Genomic DNA, 25386 nt, shown 5'->3' with positions numbered 1-25386 from the left:
TGCTCACACTGCCATCCTGAGTATCATACGCAGAAGCCGAAACCGTTGCTATCGTCAAGTACTGCAATCGGGTCTTCGACATAGATGAGCATGTGGGAGGATGGATGGGCCCAAACGTTCCGCCATTGTCATAGGTTGTTATCTCGCCCGGGCCGTGCATAGGCGTGCGTGTCTGGGTGTTGTGTATATAGCTAATACCACTAAGAGTATATGTACTCGGGTCAATCTTGATTCTTTAACGACGAAGGAGTGCTCGAGTCGGTGCAGAGGCCAACAGCCAGCGCTCGAGCGTATAATCAGCTCGTAGTCATGAATCACAGTGCTTTTCGGCTGGTTAGGACGGGCGCGAAAGAGCGCGAAAGATGGCGGCAGTGGTGATGGGAAGATATTGCGAACGGACTCTGGAGAAGATAGTCAGTATATGAAGTCAGACACAATGTGGCTGAGCGCTTGCCTCCGGCTGAACATGTTGTCGGACACCACAATAAGCAAAGAGCATTAGCTGTGTGTACCCACCTTCAGATGCATTGCATGTCGAGCCTGAGGGATGCGGATGAGTGCAGAATCATATCACACTGTGCACGTGCCACTGTGATATTCATCTGACTCGCTGAAACTGGAACGACCATGTTCCTCTCCAGAGCTATCCGCCGTTTGGAGCCTATTTTCGTTGCGTACCGCGCGCGTTTCCGTGCTTGCAGGGGATAGTGACTCTGTTTCGTCCTCCAACTCAAACGACCAACCTGAAAGCTTCGCACTCTGGCATCGTCATTGACAAAGCTACTCATCCACCCTCTCCACCCCACCCCCTCCTCAATTCTTCGTTACATATCTCCAACTGTCGGCCTTCAGCAGACGAGCTCTCCACCACATACTACATAATATTCCGCGCTGCTGTCTGGTTTGTGTTCCGACAAGAGCTTCGTCATCGACGTTCCTTTCGGCTAATATGCTGGCCCAATACACCAGTCAAACATTAAGTACTCGGGGACCTCTTTAGGTCGGCAAAATAACGACAAGGTCTGTGACCCGCATGTCTCGCGCTATCCTGCATTTGGAGTCTTCCCTTTGATTGTGCTGGTATTTTCCTCAAGAGGCGGGGTCCTCATTTGCTTATTTTGCGAGTACAATCCAAACCTTCCCGAAGCCTTCGAGTTGTGTGTTCTGCTCCTCAAGAGATATTATCATGTCAGTCGTATCTCTCGCAGCAACCATTGAGCCATAATGTCCTCGCCGGGATGGGAACATTGGCAAGACCTAGACGCAACTTTTTAATTGAACGACAAGTTACTTGGTAAGTATGTGTCGTGATGTTGTTTATTTGTGGATGAGACTGAAATCTATGTGTCAGCGCAACAGCGTTCTCGTCTCTCTATCGCAAGCAACACTGGACTACGTCTAATGCAGGAGCAGTTCCCGGACCGCCATCGAAGCTTATATCCAGCCCCTAAGAATTTATCCATATTCGCGTCCGTTTCATCATCGAAGTCTGCGCTGGCAAACGAATTCGAATGTAAAAGCACTGGCCCGCAGGTACATACTGGAATTGAGACCGTCGTCCTGCCTGCCATTTCCAGCTTTGTCGTCGCCTTGAATAAACTCAGATTTCTAATTTCGCACTTCCAATCTTCGCGGCGCGGGTTTATAAGCTTGTACAACTCCATTCGCCAACTCTTAAAGCGTGCTATCGAAGGGTTTCCTAGCACATTGTGTGCGGCAGCCATTTCAAAGCGCCACGATGGAGGATTCAACCTGTCGACTCCTTCACCTCCAGCCCTGATGTCCGCGCGAAACCCGCATTTTAGGCGAATCGAACTGCACTAATCGCACGCCCTCAAACCTTGAGAAGATGACCGGATGACGACCTTCATCCTGCTTTTCGGCAATCGTGATGTCAGAGGACGCCTCCGGTATGTCACATTTTTTTTGGTTTGTCAACATTTATCGGCCCAAGACTACTAGTAATCGAGGCACGCATAATCTTCATGGAGACTCCAAGGTTCAAGCCTATACTGCATGAAATTCAATATACTGACGAATGTGTTGTTGTCTGCCATAAGGGCCCTGTTAAAAGTACGTGGTTACAACAATCGTCTAACCGAACTCTACTTTACATAGGGCCTACGCTTGAAAACTCACTGGGATGACACCGTACCTCTGCAGCGCCTGCTCCAAGCCGGCAATAGGGCCATCAGGGGTTCTGCTACCCCCCTTACAAGCGCTTAGCCATACAATCGAAAACTTCTCGAGCCCGAGTCTCCCGAGCCCTTTGGTGCGACGAAGTTTCGGGCGGCGCAAACTTGAACAAGGGCCCTCTGCCTTCGTGTAGATAAATGGCGCGGGACAGACGGGTCGTCTTTAAATTTCCCAGATTCGCCCCACTCTACCGACCATTCAAAGCAAGTGCATTTTCCTTTCCTTTCCCTCCAAATCGCTTGCGCCATGCTGACCGTCGGACAGCGCAATGCAGATCAAGCTGACCGCCATCCTGCTCGTGCTCGCTAGCGCCGCCCAGAGCGCGCACGCCCTGCACGCCAAGGCGCACATTGCGTTCTTCGAGGCCGCGAATTGCCGAGAGCAGGCGTTCGACATTGTGAAGACGAACGGCGAGACCGAGCCGGGCACGTGCATCACGGCCCGCGACGGCCGCACGGCCCGGAGCATCCTCTGGATCGCGATACCAGCCGTCGGTCACGAAACGGAAATTGAGGACGGCCCGGGACTGCAGTTTTTCCAGTCTGGCGGCGCCCACGACCAGTGCAGCAATGGCGCGCAGTTCACCACGCCCCCTACTCGGCCCGTGGGGTGCCAGACCGCCCCCGACGGGTGCGTTCTTAACTTGCTGATGACTAGTCAGCTGACTGACTGGACGCTAGGTTCAACTGGCAGAGCGTGCGCCTCCCTTAGGCGCAGACCACTATCTATACCTTGTGCCTGGAGATCGCGACGGAATCAGAACCATCTGTTACTTGGTGCTATATACCACACAATATACTCCCTTTGTTTTTTCAACCTTTGAGAATTGATCTCAAAACTTGCCTAAAAAATATGCAGTTTGCGAGTCGTGCGACACATTCAATCTGCGAAACATTCAATTAAAAACTATTGTTTCAATCAGTTTGAGAGTCAGAAGTTTTGTATTTCTTCAGTGCTACACATCCCCTTGAACCAGCCTATACCTAGCTTTGCACTCTGATGAAGCAGACAGTTCTCTAGAGCTGAGCAGTTCGGTGACGGACCCGCCCCTCTTCAGTGCAAAACTTCTCCATGGCGGCCTCTTTTCACATATGTGGCCTCTGCCAGCTGCTAATGAATTTTTGAGAATTTAGTAAGTATCTTTTGTTACTCTCTGGTCTGAGACTGTCCATGAGTACTGTACTTAATTCCAAGTTGAACTTGAAAATCCTACCAGGAACACACAGGAACACCGTAATGTATGTAGTCAGCATCTCGACAGCGGGGCATCAGAAGCGCCGATCTAGACCCACTAGCGAGAAATATTTTAGGCATTACACTTGGCCCGCGTCACCGGCGCTTCTTGCGTCTTGCTCTGCATGTGAGCCCGTCGTCTGCGTACTGTCCCCCGCGCCCACCCCACTGCTGCTACATATCGACTTGCAAACCGATTAAAGCCCGTATTTATTTCAAGTTGCCGTGATGGCAGCTAGCGCGCGCGCGAATTCGAAGCCTGCCAACACCAGCGCGACGGCGACCCCAGATCCAATGTCAGCGCCAGAGTTGGTAGACGACGGCTTGGTCCCCCCTTCCATGGCTGCAAATCTTGGTGCGTCCCAGATCCCTTGTTTTAGCGCTATGATCAACCTCTCTCCAGCTTTGGAAGACACACTCGTCTTCGAATCACACGTCCGTGAAAGCACACCCAAAACAGCGAGTGAAGAGGAAATTGCGATTACTGTCGAGGGGCCCGACTCGCTGAGCAGCAGTGCGTTAAGTGGTGCTAGCACCATCGTCCCCGACGAGCCCGACGGTCTACATTCCCACGCTGCCTCATGCTCCTGCTCGTCTGCCGCCAGCGACGCGGAGGACGCCCCAAACTCCGCCGTCCCTCGGCCGACGCGGGTCCGCTTTCGGTCCCGAGTGCGGATCACTTCGGGGCTGCACGCCCACCACAAACGCCCGCTCTTCAATTCTGGCGGGGGCTCTGTCTCCTCCCTTGCATCATCGCTCTCGGCATCCTCCTCCGTTTCCGCCCCGCTCCGATCTCCGCCGACCGAAGCGACATCGACGCCCGGCTGGGGCACCCTTGGTACCCGCGTCGGCTTGTTTGCGCATGCCAAGATGGCACCGGGCCGCAGAAAAAGGCAGCAAGGGGAGAGAAGGGCGCTGCTGGCGGACGGTGGGCCAGCGCGATATGATGGGGAAGAGGAGGTTGAGCACTACTACGACGACGAGGCGTTGTTGTCGCGCCAGATTGACATCGTATTCGGTTCGTTGCCGTGGCGGCTGCTCAACGGAAAGTGGTGGTGGTGGCATTTGCAGCCAATAATCTGCTGTGGGTGTCTGGACGAAGAGGACGACTGATCGCTTTGTTCCTGTACTTATCCTATTGCTGTCTTGTTATCTTGTCTTTTCTCTCTCTCTCGGCTGTTTTCATACCCGCATCTGTATACCTTCAAGGCTTCAACTGTAACCTGGACATCCAATACTTGCTTGACAATAACATGCTATCCTCAGAGAACTGAACTTTCGGTCTTCCACAAATCTGCCATGGAGCTTGCCAGTCGCTTACCAGTTTGGCATATAACTACAGTATTGCTAATGTTGTCCATTGTGTTATACGTGCCCGCCTTTCATGGATCAAGCAGCATAACCGCGTCCAGCGCGCGTCGCACGCCAGCCGCATCAAACATCCCGCTGCCATCGCCTGCGATTTCCGTGCACCTGACGCCGAGAGCCTGACCGTAAATCAGCAAAGAGCTAGACTGCCAGAAGAGAACACGGACCGTTATCTGCCGCCTGTCGACGAAGACCTGGGTGTCTTTGAGGAATACGAGGTCGGTGATGAATGCGCTGGACGAAGTAAAAAAAACGGCACAAGATAAATAAAATAGCGCACGAGACGGGGAAGGTGGTGTTGCTGCCGGGTCCGTACGCGAGCCCGTAGGAAGGCGTGTCGTAGTGGGCGTTCAGCGTGTTGACAATTGCTCTATCTCATTTTCAGGCGGAGATGAGCATGGATAAGAGCAAGGCGAACTTGATGTAGTCTACGGCGGTATAGCCCTCCGTCTCGCGGTCGTTCTTCGCATTCACTTGCCAACTTGTTCATTGCTTTCTTTCCAGACGGAGTTGAAACAACACACATAGCAAAACCTTTGCCTTCAATGAACGCGATCTCGCAATCCCAGCCGCAACCCCGCGCAGCGCGAGACACGGCATAATGCTTGTCCACAGAGAGCCGCACGAGTATACCAGCATACCACTGTTTGTCAGTGCAGATAGGTAGGCGGGGTTTGGCGCGGGATGGATCTCGAAGCCATATGCATTGATGTAGTACAGTCCTGCACCAAATTCATTAGGGTCACTGAAAGAATAAAAACCTACGGGATATTCGAGCCGCCAGAGGTTGGGAGGCCCCCTTGGCCGCTTGCTCAAACAGCACGTTTCGCCGCTGACTGCTTGCGATCGTCTCCCCCATGCCATCCACAGGCGAGAGGCTGTCTGGTACTGTGCCATCCTGGGTTACACTAGCCGGCACAGGGTGTGAAATCTCGCACTGTCCGACGAGCTTCTCCCCGTTTTCCTGTCGCAAATGACTCGGATATATAAATAAAATACTCAAGAGTAGAAAGACCCACCAGCTCGGCAGCAATGGTGACGGTGTGGTTGGTGACGATGGTAGGTACAATGTCCGCCTGGCTGTTTGTGATCGAGGAGAACAGGAAGATCGCGGCAGGCAGGGAACGGAAGAAGCCCTGAGCGCCCGCAATGAGGTAGTTTCCAATGCTGCCCATATTCTTGATCCGAGGCACACGAATTAAGAGCCACACACCTCCCGTTGACGAAGGTAAAGTTTTTGTGCGCGCGCTTGAGCAGCTCGCTCTCAAAGTGGACGAGGAAGCCTGCCTCAATCAGTGGTCACTTCGTTTTGTTTTTGTAACTTGCCTCGGATCGTTTCCTTCCGATCGTGTGGGATGCCCCTCCACAACCCACTCCTTCCCTCAACGATATCGCGCCATTCATCTCTTGCGACCCTCTCATCGGCCGGAAGACGGTATGCCAACAGAGCACGGATCGCATCGAGCGCTGGGCTGGACGGAATTAGACGCACTAATCTGGAGCGAATGTCCCCAATCTGCACACAAAAAGGTTAAATACCTCTTGGAACGAGTAGCGACACACTGAGGGGCCGCCAATGACGCGGATAATTTCGGCCGAAGAGCCACCGTCGTCCGACACGGGTAGCACGTAGCAGGCATGTGGGCCAAAGGCTGCACAAATCGCGTTTCCACCTGTACCACCGGAGAGAACGACATAGGCTGGCTGAGGGCTGTTGGAGGCAAGGTGTGGTTGCAGCGGAGTGGCAATTGCGGGGCGGGGTGGTAGTTGGCCAGTGGGCAGGTCGAAGACAGAGGAACCAGGACTTCCATTGTCGCGCTCAACAGTTAGGGTGAGGCCTACACTGGGTGTTGGAGGGAGCATGGGTAAGAGTAGTAAACGGGAGCGACGCTTGTGGTATTTATTCGATATGAATGTGATGTTGTGGCAATGCGCAACGTGTCGAGTCGTGCTAATACGTGTAGCCCAGGCGTGGTCAAACTTTGAGCTCGCCTGTATACTCTTTGTCGCTATTTTCTTGGAGTCTGGCTATGAGAAAGCCTAGGTTGGAACTTGGCCTTGCTCTGCTGGTGGAGGTTGCAAATTACTCAGACTGGGTAAAGCCGATGAAAGCGAATTCGTTGGAAACAGCGCGCGTGTCTGTATAGGCGGATAACCAAACGTATTTCAGCCGTCGAGCTCGCTCAGGCTAGCGGCCCCGTGTCGGTTGAGGCCCAACTTCAAGTCGTCAGATCTGCTTTGTGGTGACTTGAAGCATTATGGCTATGGGATGGGTTATGCACACGTTTGTTCCAAGCTACTGGTTCGTTCCTCCCAGCTATCCAGATCTTTTGTCGTGTTGTGATTGAGAGTTAGAAACGAGCTGAAACAAGCAGCACGGTCACGGGCCGGATCGAGAACTGATTTCTTGCTCTCCCTCTCCCCACGATGGCGGCTGCGGATTTTCCAGCGCTGCAGGGCTTCTACCAGCTGCTGTTTCTCTACCTCGAGCCTAGTCCGTCCCAATCATCCTAACACACCATCCTTTAATACTCACCAGCCTCAACCATGCTCCCTGCTTTAATGGCTTGGACATTTCCTGGCGCGCGCTGCTTTCACCACCAGCTGGTCCCCACCGCCAATTCAGTACCTACCACGCCGCTAGAGACGCGGACCCAAATGCTCGTCTGGCAGCTTGGAAACTGTGCATCCTGAATTCCTCATTTCTGGCGCCTGCTAATCCAAATTTCCAAAATCACCGCAGGCTACCTTCTCCTTGGCCTTGTCTCTTCGCTCGTCTTCCGCGCCGCGCGGGACGCCCTCAAACACGACCCTGTTTCGCAGGAGCGCATTGTTGGCGCGCTGCTTGCTGCCCTCGCCATCGCCGATGTGAGTGCCACAAAGCGAATTGAACTAGATAATCATGTCGTTGCATAGGTGACCCAGTGAGCCCCCGCCGACTTCTCCAACTCACCGTATTCAATTGTTACAACTCAGCATTGTCGCAACTTTGATAGGTCTGCCCCCAGCACTAAGATATGACTTTCTCGCATGGAACCCGATGACACACGGCAACATCTCGTTCGTCGTTGTCCTCTTCAGCGTTCGGTGCGTGCTTCTATGATATTTATTGCTCAGATCGCTCAAGCGTTTACAGCATTGCGTGGTTCTTTGGTTTAGGCAGGACGCCGTATTGGTTCTTCGCGTTCAAAAAGACAAAGACTGCGTGACCTGTTCAGCTGCTGGTCTGAGTGTAGATTTAGGTGACCAATTTGGGCGAAAGAGACACTTTTGACTCACATCATCGCCAACGATTGAGGTGAAACCCAGCATCTATAACCTGAATGCGATTGGAACATTTAGATGAACTGATAGACTATCTCTTTCTTGTCGAGCTTTCGGTCTGAACTTGAATCAGAAATGACACCTTTTGAGGTGCATTCCAGTGCTTCCCTACAAAATGCAATCCAAACATTGGGAAGCATGCCTGTTCTGTTTTAGGGATTCTACTGTAACCTCTCTGTCTTTCACTGCCAAATTACTAGGACGTACCAACTGACCCAGTCCTAATTATGAAGTTGGGGCTATCAACATTATTGCTCAGATGGCTCAAGCGTTCGCGAATTCTACTTATAACAGGTCTTGTATCCTCTTTCCCTGTCTTTTACTGCCAAATTACTAGGATGTAAAATCAACAACGAATGACTACTTACTGACCCAGTCCTAATTATGAATCAACACCACTTAGACTCCCATACGGAAAATTACAAGCATGACTCTCGGACAGTATCGCGCGCAGTATTTCGAGTAACTTTCCGTTCACCACATATATCTACTAGTATTTTACTTTAAAACTGGAACCCCAAGTCAACTGAGGACTTTATTCGACAGTAAACAACTCCAACTCGAAAGTTCCCTGCTCTCACGCATGGAGGCGGCTATCACCGCTCAGGTCCGTTCGAACTTCAAGGCTTTGCTTTGATATTGCCAACAATCAAGCTCTGCGCGAGTGCTTAGCGAGAACTCAGAGCAGAGCACACAGGGTCGCACCTTATAGGCTTGCACATCGCCTCTGAACTTTGAGACTGTCCCATCGCCACATACCCACAGCTGCAAAGACTTAGCCTTGTTCTAGTAGAAGAACGACAGCGACCCGCCTCTTGCGCCACAGTGGTGATGAAGCGTTCGTCATGCGAGATGATGATCACACCACCATTCCACTTTTGCAGAGCCACCATGAGAGCGTCTAAGCCCTATAATAAGCCCTTCAGATTTTTGCACACGCATGGATTGGCGCTACTTACTTCGATATCGAGATGATTGGTCGGCTAGATGACAGTAAATCAGCTTCTTGATAAACCAGAATAGACCGAGGTACCTCATCAAGCAGCAAGATGTGAGGCTGCTGAAGCGACAGAACCGCAAAGGCAACTCGACTTTTCTGTCCTCCGGATAGAGTAGCTATTGGTTGCATCCTATTTAATAGATCCAAGTGGCATTCGAATATCACAAAAAACGAAGGAAAAAATCGCACCCCGTCATACCGCTGATCTGGAAGTTGCCCAGATGTTGTCGATAGTCCTGCTCTACCCGTCCTGGGAACTTAGAAGCAAGGAATTGCACGGGCGTCATGGTCGGAACCAGCGAGTCGACATGGTGTTGCGCAAAGTACCCGCTGCATTAGCGTCAGAGAGAGCCCATAGCTGAACGTCGTCGAGAGAAGACGCACACGCGCAGCCTCCCGTTGCGTGTGACATGACCAGCCATGGGATTTAGATCTCCCGTCAGAATTTTGATTCTGGAAGCAGAAAAACAAGTAAGAGCATGGACAGTACGGCGCGCTGCCACTTACAGTGTCGATTTTCCGGCTCCGTTTGCGCCAACGATAGCAACCCTTGAATCAAGGCCGACGTCAAAGTTGATATTCTTCAAGATAATCTTGTCCGCCGAATAGCCAAACGTTACTTCATTCATTTGAAGTAGTGGCGGCGCTATTTTCTCGGTCTCCGGGAACCTGGACACGAGCTATCAGACCATTCTGGTCCATGAGAAACGGAATTGGATCTGACTTGAAGTTCTCCGTCTCATCTTCTTCTGGTGGTTCGAGCTCGGGTAACTTGGAGCTGTGTAAAACTCTGGAATGGACGCCGGTGCAACAATACCTTCTCCAGGATCTTGATTTTGGACTGGGCTTGGGCGGCACGGTTGGCATTATAACGCCACCGGTCAATGAAGGCTTGCAAGTGACGCCGGTATTCCATCTGCGTTTCATACTCCTTGCGCATGTTACGGTCGCGCTCTGACTTGGTTGAGTAGAACTGTGTAAAGTTGCTGGACTTGCAATGAATGCATCAGTCTACCTAGAGTGATGTCTCATACCCCTTGTAGTAATCAAGACGACCAGAATGCTGATGCACGATATCAGTGGCGACGGCGTCGAGGAATGCACGGTCATGCGATCTGTGCTGATGGTAAGCTTGGGGGGAGGCCACTAGATGGAGAACATACACAACAAGAAGCGTGCCGGGCCATGTTTGGAGATAGTCCTCCAACCACGCAAGGGCATTCAAATCAACTAAATTGAGGTTTAGTACTGAACCTACCTGTATTGACTTCACCCACTGTGATTGGAAGGTTCGTCCAAAAGAAGCAAAGAAGGCTATAATGTCGATTGAAAGCTGGAGAATCAACGAAGCAGCGGGAGATACCTTGACGAACAAAGCTCTTGCTAGCGCTAGTCGCATGCTATGGATTTCCCCGTCAGAAAATGCATTGAACCCAATGGTGAACCCACCGCCAGCCTCCACTGAATGATTTCGTTGGGCGCTGCTGATCCGATTCGTTGAAACCCAACCCTGCCCGTCGGTGTCAAATTCGTGAGTAAGCAGCAGAATGATGCGTTTACCCGCAAGAAGGGCCGCCGCTCTGGCAGGACCACTCTCTGCATCCATGTCGGATAAGCGGGCGTGGACGTCCGCCAACCGCGCTGAGGCCTCTTCCCGGGCATCTACAAAGCGTTTATCGTCGCCCTCCGCTTCCAATTCCGCCAATTTCGCATTTAGAGAGGCTTCTTCCTTGAGCAGATGGTCACGCCATACATCAGCCTTGAGCACAGAGTCGATGGCTACTGTGTCGTCGCCCACGATTTCTTGCTCGACAAACAAGATCGTGATGTGCGCGGGGATGGGAACTTCACGCATCGCAATGTGTCGCAGAAGGGTGGATTTACCGACACCTGGGAGCCGAGTAAATTAAATAACCCTTTCATTGAGATATTTGACAGATCGGTCGCACCGTTACGGCCTATGAGACCATATCGACGTCCGTGGGCCATGGTTAGTGTGGCCCCAGAGCTGCAAGCGATGAATTGTTTGTCGGAATTAACTCTGGTGTTTGAGTACAACGCACAGGATACGATTCGAGCCAAAGTTGACGTCGATCGAGGGCAGATGGATGTCCTTGCTCTTGTTTCTTGCGGCAGCGTTTGCCTCGAGTGGATTAATCTGTAGGGCATTGAATAACGACGGAATTGAAAGATCAATACATTCGCACCTTCATGAACATCTCTTCATACGTTTGCTGCATCGCCGTTAGCGCCGGAGATCGTTGCTGATCCCAAAACGCACCTGTTTCCGGTGGGCATCAAGCAGTTTCGAGCCCTCATACAGAGTCCGAGAGCGTTTCTCAATCTTAGCCTAGTCATCGGAAACAGGTTAGCTAAGGCAGGAACCCCATATGAAACGGCGCACTCGTAGCTTGGCCTCCTGCTTTTCGAGTTTCTTGACATCAACCTTGGAGGCCCTGTTGTTTGAGATGAAGAAATGCAATTGATTACGAGGGCAATGCCACATACTTGCCCTTATTGATAGATTCGAGGTCTACGCCTTCCGAGAACGCGATTGTGTTGGACATTGTTGTTTTACTCATATCCATTACTTTGTCAAGTTTGTGCAGTTTCGGACCAGCGCTGTTCTTCATGCGTTCCCTGAAAGTAGGCTCTAGCAGTTCCGCCAGACGTAGCATCAACTTTTCGAGCACATCAACGCGTCCAGCAGCGACCGAGTCAAGAATTTCGCGTGCTACTTGAAGGACATCTTCTTCCTCGCCAGCATCATCGACAAGGTAACCCGCGAGGTACTGGACGATGACCTCCTCGGTGCCGGGGAAGCTTTCACGAATTTCCTCCGCGATGTCTTCAGACGACATGAGCTTTGAAATTTGATCAGATGTCACACCGTGACCCGCAACACACCTCGGCAACATCATGTCATGAGAAGCGCGGCTGTGTTTGCTGGTAGGTACATATACCCATCCGCCTTGTCAAGCTCCCTTGATTTACTTGCATGCTTTTTCTCTAGTTGTTTGTTTGCCTTCGAAATGCGCTCGCTTTGGCCTGCGATAGTCCTCTCCTTCATCCTCCCCGCGTTGGCGTCCATCACAAGTCGGTTATCCTCATCGGCCGCGTTCGATTCCGCTCATTCTGTTTCAAACAGTCATCGACGACGAGAAGGGGGACCCGACCAATGGCAACAAAATCAGCTACGAGCCTGCAGGGGCGTGGCAGAGCGGCACAATTGCAGGCTGTCCTCAACCATGTCGATATCCACCGCCAAGTCTCATGAACCAGGGCACCTACACTGGGTCGGTATACGTGCGTTATTGTGCCTTGTTCTTCGTCGTCCCCTTGACCTAAGCTGTAGAACCCCAAAGAAGACTTTTATAGCCCATATAACGCGACCGTCAACTTTACAGGCGTATCCGTGAGCGTCAAGTGTGTGCTCAGCGATTCGATGTCGCAGCCCAAGTATGTCCTTTCCTTGGGTTTAACATCGGTCACCAACTGGCATTCCAGGGGAAGAACAGAGCTATATTTTTATGTGGACAACGCCTTCAACAACTCCTTCATCCGGGACCCCTCCGGCTCTAATCAGTTCCTACCAAACCACACTGTTTTCACGGTTGGCGGTCTAGTTCCTGGACCGCACACGCTGCGAATACAGAATGGAGCCATCAATGGCCAGGTCTCCCTCGCTATCTTAGACTCCATCTGGTATTCGTGAGTCCGCTCCTTAATTCAGTTACGCTCTGTTTCTGACTATATACTAGTGCAGACGAAGACCTCTCGCGAGTAACAACTGGAGCAATTGTAGCGGCCACGACTACCAGAACCAACACTTCTTCTTCGCCGACATCATCGCATGCAACTGTGATTGGCGCCACCAAATCTTCCAGTTCCAAGACCGCTGCAATTGTTGGCGGCGTCGTTGCAGTCCTGGCCGTCTTCCTTCTCGGTCTTCTCGCCTTCCTCTATTTGCGCCAACGCCGAAAACAACAGCAAAAATCGAATGTGCCCTTGTCGACGACGCTCTTTTCGCCATTCCGTGATCTTCTATCAGCCGCACGGAGATCAGCCAGGCCACAACAGGACATGGCCCCTGTCCCCTTCCCAACACCGATCCAGGCCGAGTTTCCAACAACAAGACCACGCCCACGGCCCCACACAACCCCCGCCTCCGGGTCACGCTCCCGGTTATCCCGCATTTCATTCAACCCCAACCTGCTCGTCGCGAGAATGCGGCGAGCTCCCCCCGCGCCAGCCCCTGTTGGCTCGCCCATTCCATCAGGCGATCCCCTCATGCGCCAAGCGTCGCTGCCGCCAGAAAACATCGCCTCTATCCAGGCGTGGCAGCGACAAACGCTGCAGGCCACGGCTGGCGAGCCGCCGCTGCACCCGCTAGACATCTCCGAGGTGGACTTGTCGAGCCATTATGACGAGAGCTCGAGCGGGCCACCGCCACCACAGCCCGTGGTCCCCCGGTCGCCACAACCGCAGCGTCGGTTTACTGTAATGAATAATTAGGGTCGGGTAGAGCACACATGTTTAATTCGGATACCCTGTGGCCAATTGTAGTATTAGCTATCGCATCGTTCACTCTTTTCTGATGTCATTCTGTTCTGCCGGCACAGCAAGTGGCCTTGCAGATTTCGCTACGCCACCCCGTAGTACAAAGTAACGCTGGCGCGATACACTTGATTATGCCACCTCTTCAGAACCACCCTCTGTGCTTTTCCGCACGCAAATGGCATTGCTTTGAAGTTTTTGGGGCGGACACCGGATTGGGCTCATTTCAAGCTTAAATTTCTATCGCTACCAACAATCGTTTATCAAGTAAGATACGTGACTACCATGGTTTTGCAGTTATTAGCTTTGTACTCCGCCAACAGTGTTTAATTATAATGAAAATATTTAAATCATCATATCACGCACCGTGACATGCGGTTTTGCGGATACTCAAAAGATTAACTTGAACAACAGGTTTGAAAAGGTAAGTTTTCGAAGGAGCGAAAACAAACGCAAACAAGGTGAGTATATTGGCGGTATATAGCTAAGCGATGAGAGATTCCGCCGCAATTCACTGAAGTCCAGGCACAAGGTAAGTATACTGTGCTTAAGGGAGGCGCACGCTCTGCCAATTGAACCTGGCGGCGTTCGGTCAACCAGTGACTGGTCATAACCCAAGTTAAGAACGCACCCATCGGGGGCGGTCTGGCACCCCACAACGGAGGGCGTGGTGAACTGCGCGCCATTGCTGCACTGGTCGTGGGCGCCGCCAGACTGGAAGAGCTGCAGGCCCGGGCCGCCGACGTTGGTCCAGAGGATGCTCCGGGCCGTGCGGCCGTCGCGGGCCGTGATGCACTTACCCGGCGAGTCCCCTGTCGTCCTCACAACTTCGAAGGCTGTCTCTCGGCAATTCGCAGCCTCGAAGAACGCAACGTGCGCGCCGTGTGCGGCACTGGCGAGCACGAGCAGGATGGCGGTGAGCTGGATCTGCATTGCGCTGTGCGACAGTAAGCATGGCGCAAGAGATTTGGAGGGAAAGGAAAAGGCACTTGCTTTGAGTGGTCGGTAGAGTGGGGCGAATCTGAGAAAAACGACCCGGCTATCCCGTGCTATTTATCTACAGGGCCGCTGGAAACCTCGTCGCGCCAAGTTGCCATCGACTACCGCAAGAACTCGGGAGACTCGGGCTCCAGCCTGAGGAATCTTTTGCCAACTTGAAGTTTTCGATTGTATGCCTGAGCTTTGTGTACTTCATGACTGAAAGGGGCATAACAGAGCCCCTGATGGCCCTATTGCTGGCTTGTGGCAGGCGCAAAGGTCCAATAAACTTGAGTGACATTTTTGATGAAGCTACTAGACGATTCCAAGTAGTTGTAACACCATTCGACCGTTCCAGGGAATATATTGAATTTCATGCAGCATCCAGTAGGGTATCGAACAAACACGAGCTTGAAGTAGAGTCTTCCTCCGGATTCCGCCTTGAGGCGATAAATCTCGCTTGCGGAAAATGCGACATGCAAGGGCCTGCCCTCTGCCATTTCGGCTGGTATTAGAAAAGCAAGATGAAGGCCGTCATCGGGTCATTTTTTATTTTTGGAGAACATGGGATGAGCCCATTTCGGTTCGCCCAACGTCGTGCGGACATCAGCCTGAGGATTGGAGGTGGAGGATAGGTTAAATCCTCCATTGTCGCTAGCGTTGTGAGATGGCTTCGGTAAAACAGTGCGCTAGAAAACCATTCGATAGCACGCTTTAAATAAGAGTTGGCGGATGGAGTTGTACAAGAGCCCGCGTCGCGAACATGGGAAACGCGAAATCAGAATTTGAGACAACGATAAAGCTGAGGACAGATGATTAGTGGGCATGACTATCGTCTCCTCAATTCCAGTATGTACCTGCTTTGACATTCGTCCGCTAGTGCAGACTTCATTAGCAGCGGGAGATGAGCATCGATGAAGGTCCGGGAACGGTGTTGCTTGCGATGTAGAGACGAGAACGCCATTGCGCTGACAGATAGATTTCAGTCTCATCCACGAAAAACATCGCGACACATACTTCCCAAGCAATTTTTCGTTTAACTGAAAAGTTACATCCAGCTCTTGCCAATGTTCCCATTCCCATCCCAGCGAGGACATCATGGCTCAATGGTTGCTGCGAGAGATACGATTCTGAGATGATGTAGGGCTGCAATAACGGTATTAGTGCCGTCCCTTGAGGAGGCGACTCAGAGGATTCAGTCAGGAGGGTCTTGAATTGCACTCGCTAGAAGCAAATGGAATGCCAGTGAGGACCCCGCCTCTCGAGGAAAAACACCAGCGCAATCGAAGAGAATACTTAGAATGCACGATAGCGCGAGACAAACCTTGCTATTATCTGAATGTTTGACTGGTGTATTGGGCCAGCATATTAGCCGAAAGGAACGTCGACGACGAAGCTCTTGTCGGAACACAAACGGAGCTGGTAGCAGACAGCAGCGCAGAATACTAGTATGTGGGAGAACTCGCACGATGAAGGGGAGGTGAATAGCCGCAAGGCTAAAGACAGGAAGAGAGTTATTGTCTCCTGCAAGCATGGAAATTCAAGCAGCGACGAAGATGGGGGCCAGACGGCGAACGTTCGAACGGAGAACTGGGTTCAGGATGTCACGCCGACCTACACTTATTGATGAGCACCCACTTGAGTTTCGCAACTTCCAGCTTAGAGAAATGCAAACCCGATCCCAACAACCCTCTCAAAGCCTCGGATTCTGAACCATCTATGCCCCAATAACTACAAGGACGCGACCACTAGTTCGAATGCTGTGTCCGTCGCCGGCTGTCATTAACACACAAGGCATCTTCACCTCTTCCCATGAGTCTGCCAGACTTGCTGACGGCGGAATGCGACGAGGTAGGACCCAGTTGCATCCCAGAGGGGTCATCGTCGGTGCGGGGGTTCTGTGCTTGGAGTAAGACGGCAGCAATGTCGGTGCAAAATGCCGTTGTCACGGATTTGGCGTGGTGGGCCGAAGGAGATACAGTCCTGAAGCACCAATTCATTCTGCTTCGACTCGAACACCAACCCAAGGACAAGAGCCTGGAGGACAGCACATTTCCCAACTTCTACGATATCAAGATCGAAAGACTGGGAAAGCATTTCCCAAGTTTCTCGATGCTTGCCTCAGACACCGTCACTGTCGAACGTGTACCACCTTTGCTCGCTTGGAAGTCGCGGTTTCTGCGTGACCATGTTTTGTTCTTCGCCCATGTCTCCCACCTGAGCTTCGTCTTGCCCGCAACGTACATGGAAGTGACCAAAATACGTATGTCATTAACCCAGTTTTTTTTCTCATTGATTCCTTCAACAACTTGACCCAGCTCCCTTATATTTATATCGAGCCTTTAACGATGCTCTTGACCAACATCGTTGTGGTCCCCCTCTACTTCTGCGAGACCTGACGCGTTATCTCGAGATACTTTCTGCGCAAAGTCCTAATTACAGTCTTACCTCAAGCAACTGCTTTTGGTATGCCCGACTTCTCTTCCACATCATCTCCCTCCGACACTACTCTTTCCCAATCCTGGCGACCTCTTTCCCTCCAGAAAAATACCTCATTCCTCGCGGTCGACGAATTCCTGCGGACCAAATGAAGCAAATCGCGCAATCACAGGACTGGCTGACACATGACCCCTCATCTACCGGCCACATATTTCGTTTCCTCCACTATGAGGAGTGGAGAAATGGCATCCTCATGTATCGGCGACTCATTCGGTTCCTAGCGGCGGCTATCATCGTTGCAACTACGGTGGCCGTCTCATATGGACTCTTCCGCGGCTTCTTACTCGGCAACTCGCGCAAGTCAAGTGTAGCATACGCTGTCCTCTGTTCGGTTCTCCCCTTGTTTGTGGGGTATGCCCTTAGCTTTGTCGCGGTCCGGAACGCCGTCACGATCCTCACGCAATGGCAGATCAGGAGAAAAATGGAGACACTTCTTCAGGATTTGGGTAAGTAACCTCCAAGCACCACTATTTGACATATTCATAATGTGTTTGTAGGCACTGCGGATTACACCCCACCACTGTTTCCACTCAAGTCCGTTGCGCAGCGCGTGTTTTACTCCAAAAAATATCAAACCTATCGGTGGTTCGTGCCCGCAAGAGTCGCAGGCGATAATGTGAGCATTTGAGAAACCAGTATTTTTACTCAAGTTTCCTCAGAAGTACTGGTCACCATACGATGCCGCGCGTCTTCAGGCATACACGCGCATTGAACATGTCGATGGTCTTACCGCCCAAGATGTCCTTCAAGATAACTTATGTCCTCAGCTCGTGCATGCTTGGTTCGTCCAGTTAGCTTTCTATTCCGCCATTCACGTTTGTTCTACATAGTGCTACCTTCAAATCTCGGGACGCTGCGAAGACAGAAGGATGTCTTGTCCTGCTAAACACCCTCGCAGAGACACCCGATGGGGCCCAAGCCATCGTCGACGCCGGCCTGCTTCTCGTGGCGTATTCCCTGTTTCGGGATTCGCCGGAACAGAACCGTGATTTGGTGGAGGAACTGCTCACCAAACTAGGGCAGCATCCGCAAACCGCCTCCGTCGTCAAGTCGTGTCTTGTTTGCTTCGAGTTCCGGGGTGTGATGGGTCTGTGGATAGTTATTCCCGAGATGGGACAGCGATATTTGCGGGGGTGATATGGAATTCATACTACGTTGCAGCACTACCGACCGCAGAGCGAATCCCTTTACTCAGTGTACTTGGCAAGGAAACAAGATCATTCTCAACTCTGTGCCTAGCGAAGAACACCTCCAAGCCAGATTACCCCATGCTTATAACTTAGAAATACGAGGTTGAAGGAAACGGTCGCGTTGGGGATGAGCATAGGAGCCGTAGGCACCAGTTGAATGAGAGAGAAAAGAGATGGCCTTGCGACCCCGATCATATTCATTCAGCAAGAGAGATCAGCTCCCCGCGCAATGCAATGGGTAATGTACACGGTTCAGATGCGGGAGAAAGAAAGATCGTAAAAAGACACATGCGAGGAGGGTATGCAATTTGCTGGTATTAAAAAGACCGCGGATGGACAAAGCAAATGCATCACAAAAAGCAGATCTAAGTGAAAAGATGAAGCGTCCGTATTACGGCCTTAGAGCGACTGGAAACCGAGATAAGCAAGTGGTTGGATTATCGGAAAAGAGACTCACCCTTGGGCGACCCTTACCACCCCGGCGACCCTTGCCTTTGCCTTGGCCTTTGCCCTTTGCTGCTTGACTGGAGATGGTGTAAGCAATTCGACTTGCGAGAGTACGACTAGAAACTCACGCGGCGTTTCCACCTTTGTTCTGGCCTTGTTGAGCACCCTTGTTCTGGTTCTGTCCTTGAGCGGCGTTACCCCCCTTGTTCTGGTTCTGCGCCTGGCCCTGAGCAGCGTTGCCTCCCTTGTTCTGGCCATTGTTGGCAGCAGCACCACCGGCGGCAGCGTTGTTCTGGCCCTGAGCGGCGTTGTTGTTGCCGCCCGCACCGCCAGCAGTCGCAGTAAAGTAAACAACATCATCGAGAAGACCGTGTTGAGCAACGGGGACGATGGCCGGTTGATGGGTGGCGGAAGAAACGATCGTTCCCATGCGGTAGGCACCTGGTGGGACACCGCCAGCAACGGTAGCCGTGACGATGCCCTGGGCATTCTGACCGCCGTCGATACCCTTGAAGAAGAAGAACTTGGTCGGGTCCGTGAGTTGTGTCGACGTGAGCGAGTCGATTTTCTCGATAACGACGTGGGTGTGGCCAATGATTTGACCCTGGTTGTTGAGCGTCTGGGGGTTGGCGAAGTAAGTCTTCTGGGCATTCGTAAAGTCGCCGAGCTGGATGTTCTTCACCGCAAGCTGAACAGTGAAGGTCTGGTTGGCCGTGAGGTTGTCGTTGTTCTTGGGCGATTCTGGACATGTTGAGATCAAAAGAAACACAACACAGTGAAAGAACTCACGGAATTTGCTCGAGGGCATCTTGGCCTTAGCAGGGATTTGGCCGATGGGGATGGGGTTGCAGGAACCAGCTTCGATCTGCTGGCCAGAGGTGATAGCAAGGTTGGGGGTCTGGAGGCAGAAGTTGATGAAGTTATTGGCTGAGACGAGGGCAGCGGATTGTCCAGCGACCGGTGGGTTCTGACCATTGTCGGTCTTGGAGAGGACACGGGGATCAAGAGTCAGAGATGCTTGGGCGTTTCTAGGAGATGAGTTAATTTTGGAGTGAAAGAGAGGGACAAAGAGAGAAAACGCACCCGTTGTTGGCGGCAGCTCCACCACCAGCATTGTTCTGGCCCTGGTTGGCGTTGTTCTGGCCGTTGTTTTGGCCGTTGTTCTGCCCCTTGTTGGCGTTGTTGTTCTGGCCGTTATTTTGCCCTTTGTTGGCGTTGTTCTGATATCCATCAGCATCACGGACGGAGATGACGGACGAAAAAAACGTACCTTGGCGGCCTTGGCAGCGGCAGCCTTCTGGGCAGCAGCCTGAGCGGCCTGAGCATTCTTCTGCTGGTTGTTCTTGTTCTTATTCTGCCCCCTGTTTTGACGAGCGACGAGACCCGCATCCTCTGGGACAACGAGAGCCGTGACGTCGGTCACAAGGCAAACGATAGCGACAAGAACCGAAAACGAGGAAGAGAACTTCATGCTGGATGAACCGTGGATTTCACTGAAATCTGAGAAGAAGGAATGTGTTGGCAGGTGAACCGTATACTAGCTAACTTGGCGGAGGAGGTCAGTAAGAGACCGTCGTAAGAGGATAGGACGGACTCACAGACTGAACGAAGCCAGGCAGCACGGCTGCGTTGAAAGTGACGAAGGGGGAGGGAAGGGAGTAAAAACTGATGCGCGTGAGGCAGCTTGAGGCTTTTATTGGCTAGCCTCGTAGCCGATGTGGACAGTCGCCACGGCGACTGATGATGAGGACTAAGTAGACCGAAAATAGACATCACAACCAAAACTATGTAACCGGGGCCTTTCTGACAATTCTTATTTCGTCGTTGCTATTCGCCGGCAAAATAGATAGTGCTACAATCAAGCTACAATTTCATAAGCTAGCGAATTTTCTTGCATCGTTCAACCTCGCACATAAAGCTAGCCAACGTCTCGACTTCCTCTCTTCCAGTCAGTGGAGAGAGTTCAGTAAAATGCCTCTCGGCAACGGCAGCCAATACACTGTGCAATTCATCCACATCAGACATGATAGGCGGCCGACCCAGTGTGTCGTCGTCCAATAGGCGAGAGCTTCGTCTTCTTCCCAGTTGATGTGATTCCCGACGTGATCTGTTCGCCGTGTTTGCCTCGCCCGGGGGACTCGGAGCTTGGGAAGACTGCCGCTCAAGTGAGGCCGGTGGGGGAGGGTCATGGGCGGATATTGGAGAAGGATACACGTCAGGAACAAGGTCGTAGTGCGCCAGATACCGATATAACACTGCCTAATTGTCAGTCCATTGGCCCGCCCAAGGTCGAAACGCGACTCACCAGGTGTTGGCATCTTGATAAACTCGACCTTACAGGCACTCAGCCAAGAGCAAGTATGCAAATCACCACTCACCAGCGACGACCGCACGTCTTCCACAACCATTGCGGTCGTGTCTACAACGCGTTTCCGCTTCGTTCGTGGCTCTCCATCCACTCGATCCACTGCATGTCGTTTCACCCCCGCTCCAGCGCTGAAATACGCGGCATCGTCGTGCTGGACTTTCTTCCGTCCCCCCGGGCGCGCTCGGGCTGGTGGCAGAGGTTGTGGTGGAACAGACATTGTCGTGCGCGTCGAGATTGAGATTGTGTGACGGGCTGTTATGCTGTCAATCACACTGTCAGGTGCCGGATCATATTTTACGCAGGCCGACGTCAACCGTTCTTTTGGTTCAAAGAGCATATTTTTGGGGGCGTGCTATGTTTAGCTCGCGGCTTTGGGGCTCAGGTCCCAACCATCTGTCCCGCTTGCGACGAGATGCCCGAATTCCAACCGAACTCACTCAATGTCCCTCGCGGGTCCAATATTCTTGCGAAGCGTGTCAGTAGCACGGCGCGTTTTGATTCGCGGAGTTTGCTAGCGAATCCGGAAGCAACAGCAGTCGCCGACCAACTCGGCGCCATGGTGGAGGACAACCTACTTAAGTAGAATGACTGCAACAGAGTAGTATATTACTATGTATTGTAACCTAACTACTGCCTGGTTTTTGCGCGAGTTACGCACCGAACATGCGTGCTTTCTTTCTTTGGCCCAGGAATTTGAAGCCAAGCAGTCAGAGCAGCGAATGGCATAGACAACCCGGCAGTTGTCCCGTCGCGATAGACACGAGCTGCAGATCCATCCAACCGTGATCTTGACCCCGTTGCCCATCCAAGAGAATTACAAGACTCAGCAAACTATGTCGGTATGCATTGCGCTCGGAGGGAGTGAGAATAATAGCCCGCGTGAGCAAATTGTAATTCGAGTGGTAGTTGCATTAGCGATGTCGAGACCCATAAATAGGTACTTGAGTACTTTTGAATAGCGTGGATATGATGGGTGAGAATACAGATGGGAAACCCATGAGATATCCTTCGGACTGCTGTTCTTGAGGCTGGATTGTTCGCCAAGACCTGATAGAGGTGTGTTCGCTGTTTTTGATGACTTGCCTAAGCCCAGTCGCAAGTTGGCTTTCGTCGTCGACAGCGTTCCCCGGCGATTGCGGGTACGATTGGCGGAGGCAATAAAAGCAAGTTCGACGCAGGGCCTGGAACATCATTCCATTACCTGAAGCACAACATTGACTAGTACTAGGACTGTCTGAAGAGTTCTCGATGGAAGTGGGGCACTTTATCGTCCAGTGTATTGACTGGAACGAGCTCCCTGCGTCGGAGATGAGACCATCTTTCTGATGCGCCATATAGAGAAGCTTGTAGGTCAACTTGAAATTTGAGGCACGATTAGTCATCAGGTTCTTGAGCATTGTGGAAAGCGGTTCTTGGTAGAGTCACGGTAGTCCTCCTTGGAATAGACCAGTCCCGCAAAATTATTGAGAAGACTTGGATGCGAAACTTGAAGCAAGATTGTCTATAGTGTCACGCAGTGACCGAGGTCAATGAAGATGACTCCGCACAAGCGCTTACGACAGCTCTCCCTTTGACCAGCCTTAGCAATGGAATGCTTGAACTGCAATCTCAAGCAGCGGCAGTTCTACTGCACTAACTGCATCCGGGCTCAGTAAATCTTGCTCGAACTCTGCCCAATTTGAACTAATCGCCACCAGTACAAGAGATTTCCGCGTTAAATCGCAACATATTACGCCGGAACGCGACGAACAGGTTGCTCGTGCCAATAAGGCGCTTGAGGGGGTCAAAGGGGCGAGAGAGCGACGGGCCGGAGTTGCACAGATTCAGTTAAGAGTCGATGAGCTTGTGGGTGCTCTTGCCAGGTTAAGGAAGGATAATGACAAGAGTGCGCTCTCTCTCCTCCTCCGCTAACCTAACTTATATCTTGGAAGAGCGCGACCGACTACGAAGTCTGCGCGAATCCTTGGCTGAGCGTCGGAGAACGCTTGCTGCAGCAAATGCGCTGAATGTCGCCACTCCGAATCCGAGCACGATCCATCCCTCACTTACTGCACCACTTAATGCTCTCACCACTCTTTCGGCTTTCATTTCGCGCGCGCGATCTGGACTCGTGCAAGAGCTCGTTGAGGTGTTCAATATCGTGGAAGTTGGCGGAAGACCGCCTCTTGGGGGTAAAGCTGGCTCTGCCGGTCAATGGACAATCGGAGACCTAATTCTGCCTGTTCCTGGCGATGTCAGACGTTACCCACCGCAACATATCAACGCCGTCTTAGGGCACACAATTCATTTCATTAATCTGTTGAGCTTTTATCTCGGTGTTAAACTGCCGTTCAATGTGCAGTGGGAGGGAGGGAAACTTGGTGTTGGGGTGCCATGGATTGGACCTGGAATCGGCGGATGGGGAAGGTAGCGGGTTTTGTCCTGTTTAGCTGCGTCATTGACTGAAGACCGTTTAGGTGGACTGCGAGTCACCCTCTGCATCTCTCCTTGACTGCAGCACCAACACCAGCTGCTCCGCCGCATATTCGTGCGGCACAACCAACAGATCTTTCCCTTTCCCAATCCATATCTCAATCAATCGCCGATTCTCTCATCTCGGCTCGTGATACTTTCGTTTCCCGCACTCCTTCCACCGCTTCGAAACCCGCAACCTCATCACCACTAGCGACACAGAATCCCGCACCTCCAGCACCGAAATCACACTCACCTGAAACGACGCCTGCATTCACAACAGGCCTTGCCATGCTCCTCTTCGATGTGTTATATCTGGCACACACACAAGGACTAGCGATTCCACTTGCTCAAGCAGGCGATGTGCTGAGTAATCTTTGGGCAATATGTTGTGCAGCGGAATTGGGACGGCGTGCCCATTCAACGGTCAATATTGTCCCAACGACGAATGCAGGGTTCTCTCTGCAGAGACTACCTACTCCATCACCTAGCACAGTACCAGTCGACTTTGCGCACGTGGTGCAAGCTGTTGTGGGTGGCGGCGGACGAAGGGCTGCGATTGGTCGCGTCGGGTCGTCCTCAAGTGTTTCTCCCACTGCATCGAGTACAAAGGAGAGAGGAAAGAGGAAAGAGAACGTAAAGGCGGAACGAGAGGACGAAGACGGCTGGGATTTAGTTAGCGAAGAAGGATATTAGTCAACTCTGTATTTCGTATACTGACACTACTCTCTGTGATATAAACAACATCGAATTCTTGAGGTAGAAACCAAAGAGCGATTCCTCAACAGCGTGAGAGCAAAAGACACGGACACGTGACTTACTTAGGGGGACAGGCTTGAGCACCGACGCCTGGCTATCTCCTGGAAGAACTTCTAGAGAGAAGGGTTCCATCCCTTGGGTGTCAGAAAGTACCTAGTTGGTTCAACTTGAACATCCGAATCATCCAGGTCAGTCAACAAACAACTCAATTGAAGGACTTGCAAGGGAACGGACGCACTGGCCGGCGTAATGGTACTTCGCCGCTCAGGAGCGAGCCACACACCATTCCCATAGATTTACAGTAAGACTGGCGAGCACAGGATGTGATCGGGCTCATATATCTGTGGGCGTTCGCGTGACGGTGTGACATTCGTCTGTTGAACCAGAACAACCATGTTCCTCTTCAGAACTGTTCGCCGTCTGGCACCTGTCTTTGTCGCTGCCTGCGTTTCCCTGCTTGCAGGAGACAATAACCCTCTTCCCGTGTCTAGCCTTGCTGCTATTCGCCTTCCCACTCTTGAGCCACTCGTGGCCAAGTCTGTTCTCGTCCTAGACAACGCCACTGAGGCTGTCGTCTTCAAAGCCCCTGCTGTTCGACACCGTCTCCCCATCCTCGAGTCGCTTGTCCTCTCTCACATCCGCATTTCCCCCGTTTGCGTCGCTGGGCAACCGTTCGCCAGCAGGACCTTCTCCGGCAACCACACTCTCCTCTTCCTTGGTAAGGGAGACGTGTCAGCCTTCTCCCTCCCTCTTGTTGTTCCAACTCAAGCTGCGCAACCGATCGCCACCAGCATGGACTCGACAACGGTCTTCACTCCGTCGTCCCTGCAAGTCGCGCTTCCGATCGCTACCGACAGCACACGAGTTTACTGGTCCTTCACTGGCACAGATGCCGCGCTGCCGCTCGCAACTGGCTCTATTCGTGCTTCGACAACTACCTCGTCCTCTGCCCTCGTCACAGCCAACGTCGACTTGTCTCACTCTCGACCATCCGCCGCGCAACCGTTCGCAACCGG

At 52.1% G+C, this 25386-nt stretch overlaps 9 protein-coding genes across 9 annotated transcripts; 5 read left to right on the top strand and 4 right to left on the bottom strand.

The window, feature by feature from the left end:
* Positions 1-3657: 3657 nt before the first annotated feature.
* On the top strand, positions 3658-4542 carry MIND_00432700 (uncharacterized protein; the record flags this gene model as incomplete). The annotated part of the gene is made up of 2 exons (XM_037361142.1): positions 3658-3784; positions 3833-4542. The coding sequence occupies 2 exons, from the start codon at positions 3658-3660 to the stop codon at positions 4540-4542; spliced, it is 837 nt and encodes a 278-aa protein (XP_037221434.1).
* Positions 4543-4811: 269 nt separating this feature from the next.
* On the bottom strand, positions 4812-6660 carry MIND_00432600 (uncharacterized protein; the record flags this gene model as incomplete). The annotated part of the gene is made up of 10 exons (XM_037361141.1): positions 4812-4916; positions 4965-5031; positions 5078-5167; positions 5216-5270; positions 5322-5519; positions 5563-5761; positions 5817-5964; positions 6011-6080; positions 6124-6313; positions 6361-6660. 10 exons carry the CDS (start codon positions 6658-6660, stop codon positions 4812-4814), a joined length of 1422 nt encoding a protein of 473 aa, XP_037221433.1.
* A 552-nt stretch (positions 6661-7212) lies between these two features.
* MIND_00432500 (uncharacterized protein) lies at positions 7213-8006 on the top strand (the record flags this gene model as incomplete). Its single annotated transcript, XM_037361140.1, has 6 exons — positions 7213-7291; positions 7337-7480; positions 7541-7665; positions 7714-7721; positions 7774-7884; positions 7934-8006. The coding sequence occupies exons 1-6, from the start codon at positions 7225-7227 to the stop codon at positions 8004-8006; spliced, it is 528 nt and encodes a 175-aa protein (XP_037221432.1). The 5' UTR covers positions 7213-7224.
* Positions 8007-8724: 718 nt separating this feature from the next.
* On the bottom strand, positions 8725-11991 carry MIND_00432400 (Protein gcn20; the record flags this gene model as incomplete). Its single annotated transcript, XM_037361139.1, has 19 exons — positions 11630-11991; positions 11526-11577; positions 11403-11471; positions 11329-11355; positions 11185-11279; positions 11071-11129; positions 10485-11011; positions 10399-10435; positions 10285-10351; positions 10156-10236; positions 9939-10107; positions 9846-9892; positions 9629-9790; positions 9506-9574; positions 9311-9451; positions 9155-9251; positions 9081-9104; positions 8827-9029; positions 8725-8788 (listed from the first exon to the last, which is right to left on the bottom strand). Exons 1-19 carry the CDS (start codon positions 11980-11982, stop codon positions 8725-8727), a joined length of 2343 nt encoding a protein of 780 aa, XP_037221431.1. The 5' UTR covers positions 11983-11991.
* A 162-nt stretch (positions 11992-12153) lies between these two features.
* Positions 12154-13636, top strand: MIND_00432300 (uncharacterized protein; the record flags this gene model as incomplete). Its single annotated transcript, XM_037361138.1, has 5 exons — positions 12154-12217; positions 12270-12427; positions 12477-12580; positions 12629-12832; positions 12883-13636. 5 exons carry the CDS (start codon positions 12154-12156, stop codon positions 13634-13636), a joined length of 1284 nt encoding a protein of 427 aa, XP_037221430.1.
* A 1734-nt stretch (positions 13637-15370) lies between these two features.
* On the bottom strand, positions 15371-16049 carry MIND_00432200 (uncharacterized protein; the record flags this gene model as incomplete). Its single annotated transcript, XM_037361137.1, has 3 exons — positions 15674-16049; positions 15514-15624; positions 15371-15458 (listed from the first exon to the last, which is right to left on the bottom strand). The coding sequence occupies exons 1-3, from the start codon at positions 15754-15756 to the stop codon at positions 15371-15373; spliced, it is 282 nt and encodes a 93-aa protein (XP_037221429.1). The 5' UTR covers positions 15757-16049.
* A 419-nt stretch (positions 16050-16468) lies between these two features.
* MIND_00432100 (uncharacterized protein) lies at positions 16469-18292 on the top strand (the record flags this gene model as incomplete). Its single annotated transcript, XM_037361136.1, has 5 exons — positions 16469-16919; positions 16975-17601; positions 17653-17771; positions 17815-17936; positions 17986-18292. 5 exons carry the CDS (start codon positions 16469-16471, stop codon positions 18290-18292), a joined length of 1626 nt encoding a protein of 541 aa, XP_037221428.1.
* Positions 18293-18744: 452 nt separating this feature from the next.
* MIND_00432000 (GMC-OxRdtase-N domain-containing protein) lies at positions 18745-21392 on the bottom strand (the record flags this gene model as incomplete). The annotated part of the gene is made up of 11 exons (XM_037361135.1): positions 21171-21392; positions 21098-21125; positions 20705-21047; positions 20391-20457; positions 20331-20337; positions 20063-20292; positions 19876-20012; positions 19582-19820; positions 18921-19533; positions 18803-18869; positions 18745-18753 (listed from the first exon to the last, which is right to left on the bottom strand). The coding sequence occupies exons 1-11, from the start codon at positions 21375-21377 to the stop codon at positions 18745-18747; spliced, it is 1947 nt and encodes a 648-aa protein (XP_037221427.1). The 5' UTR covers positions 21378-21392.
* Positions 21393-22746: 1354 nt separating this feature from the next.
* MIND_00431900 (uncharacterized protein) lies at positions 22747-24307 on the top strand (the record flags this gene model as incomplete). Its single annotated transcript, XM_037361134.1, has 4 exons — positions 22747-22811; positions 22858-23045; positions 23092-23566; positions 23617-24307. 4 exons carry the CDS (start codon positions 22747-22749, stop codon positions 24305-24307), a joined length of 1419 nt encoding a protein of 472 aa, XP_037221426.1.
* Positions 24308-25386: the final 1079 nt, after the last annotated feature.

This window comes from Mycena indigotica (assembly GCF_014461135.1).
Source record: "Mycena indigotica strain 171206Taipei chromosome Unknown Mind.scaff0004, whole genome shotgun sequence".
NCBI lineage: Eukaryota > Fungi > Basidiomycota > Agaricomycetes > Agaricales > Mycenaceae > Mycena > Mycena indigotica.
Note: the sequence above shows the minus strand (reverse complement) of the source record. Positions and strands in the feature narration are given on the sequence as shown.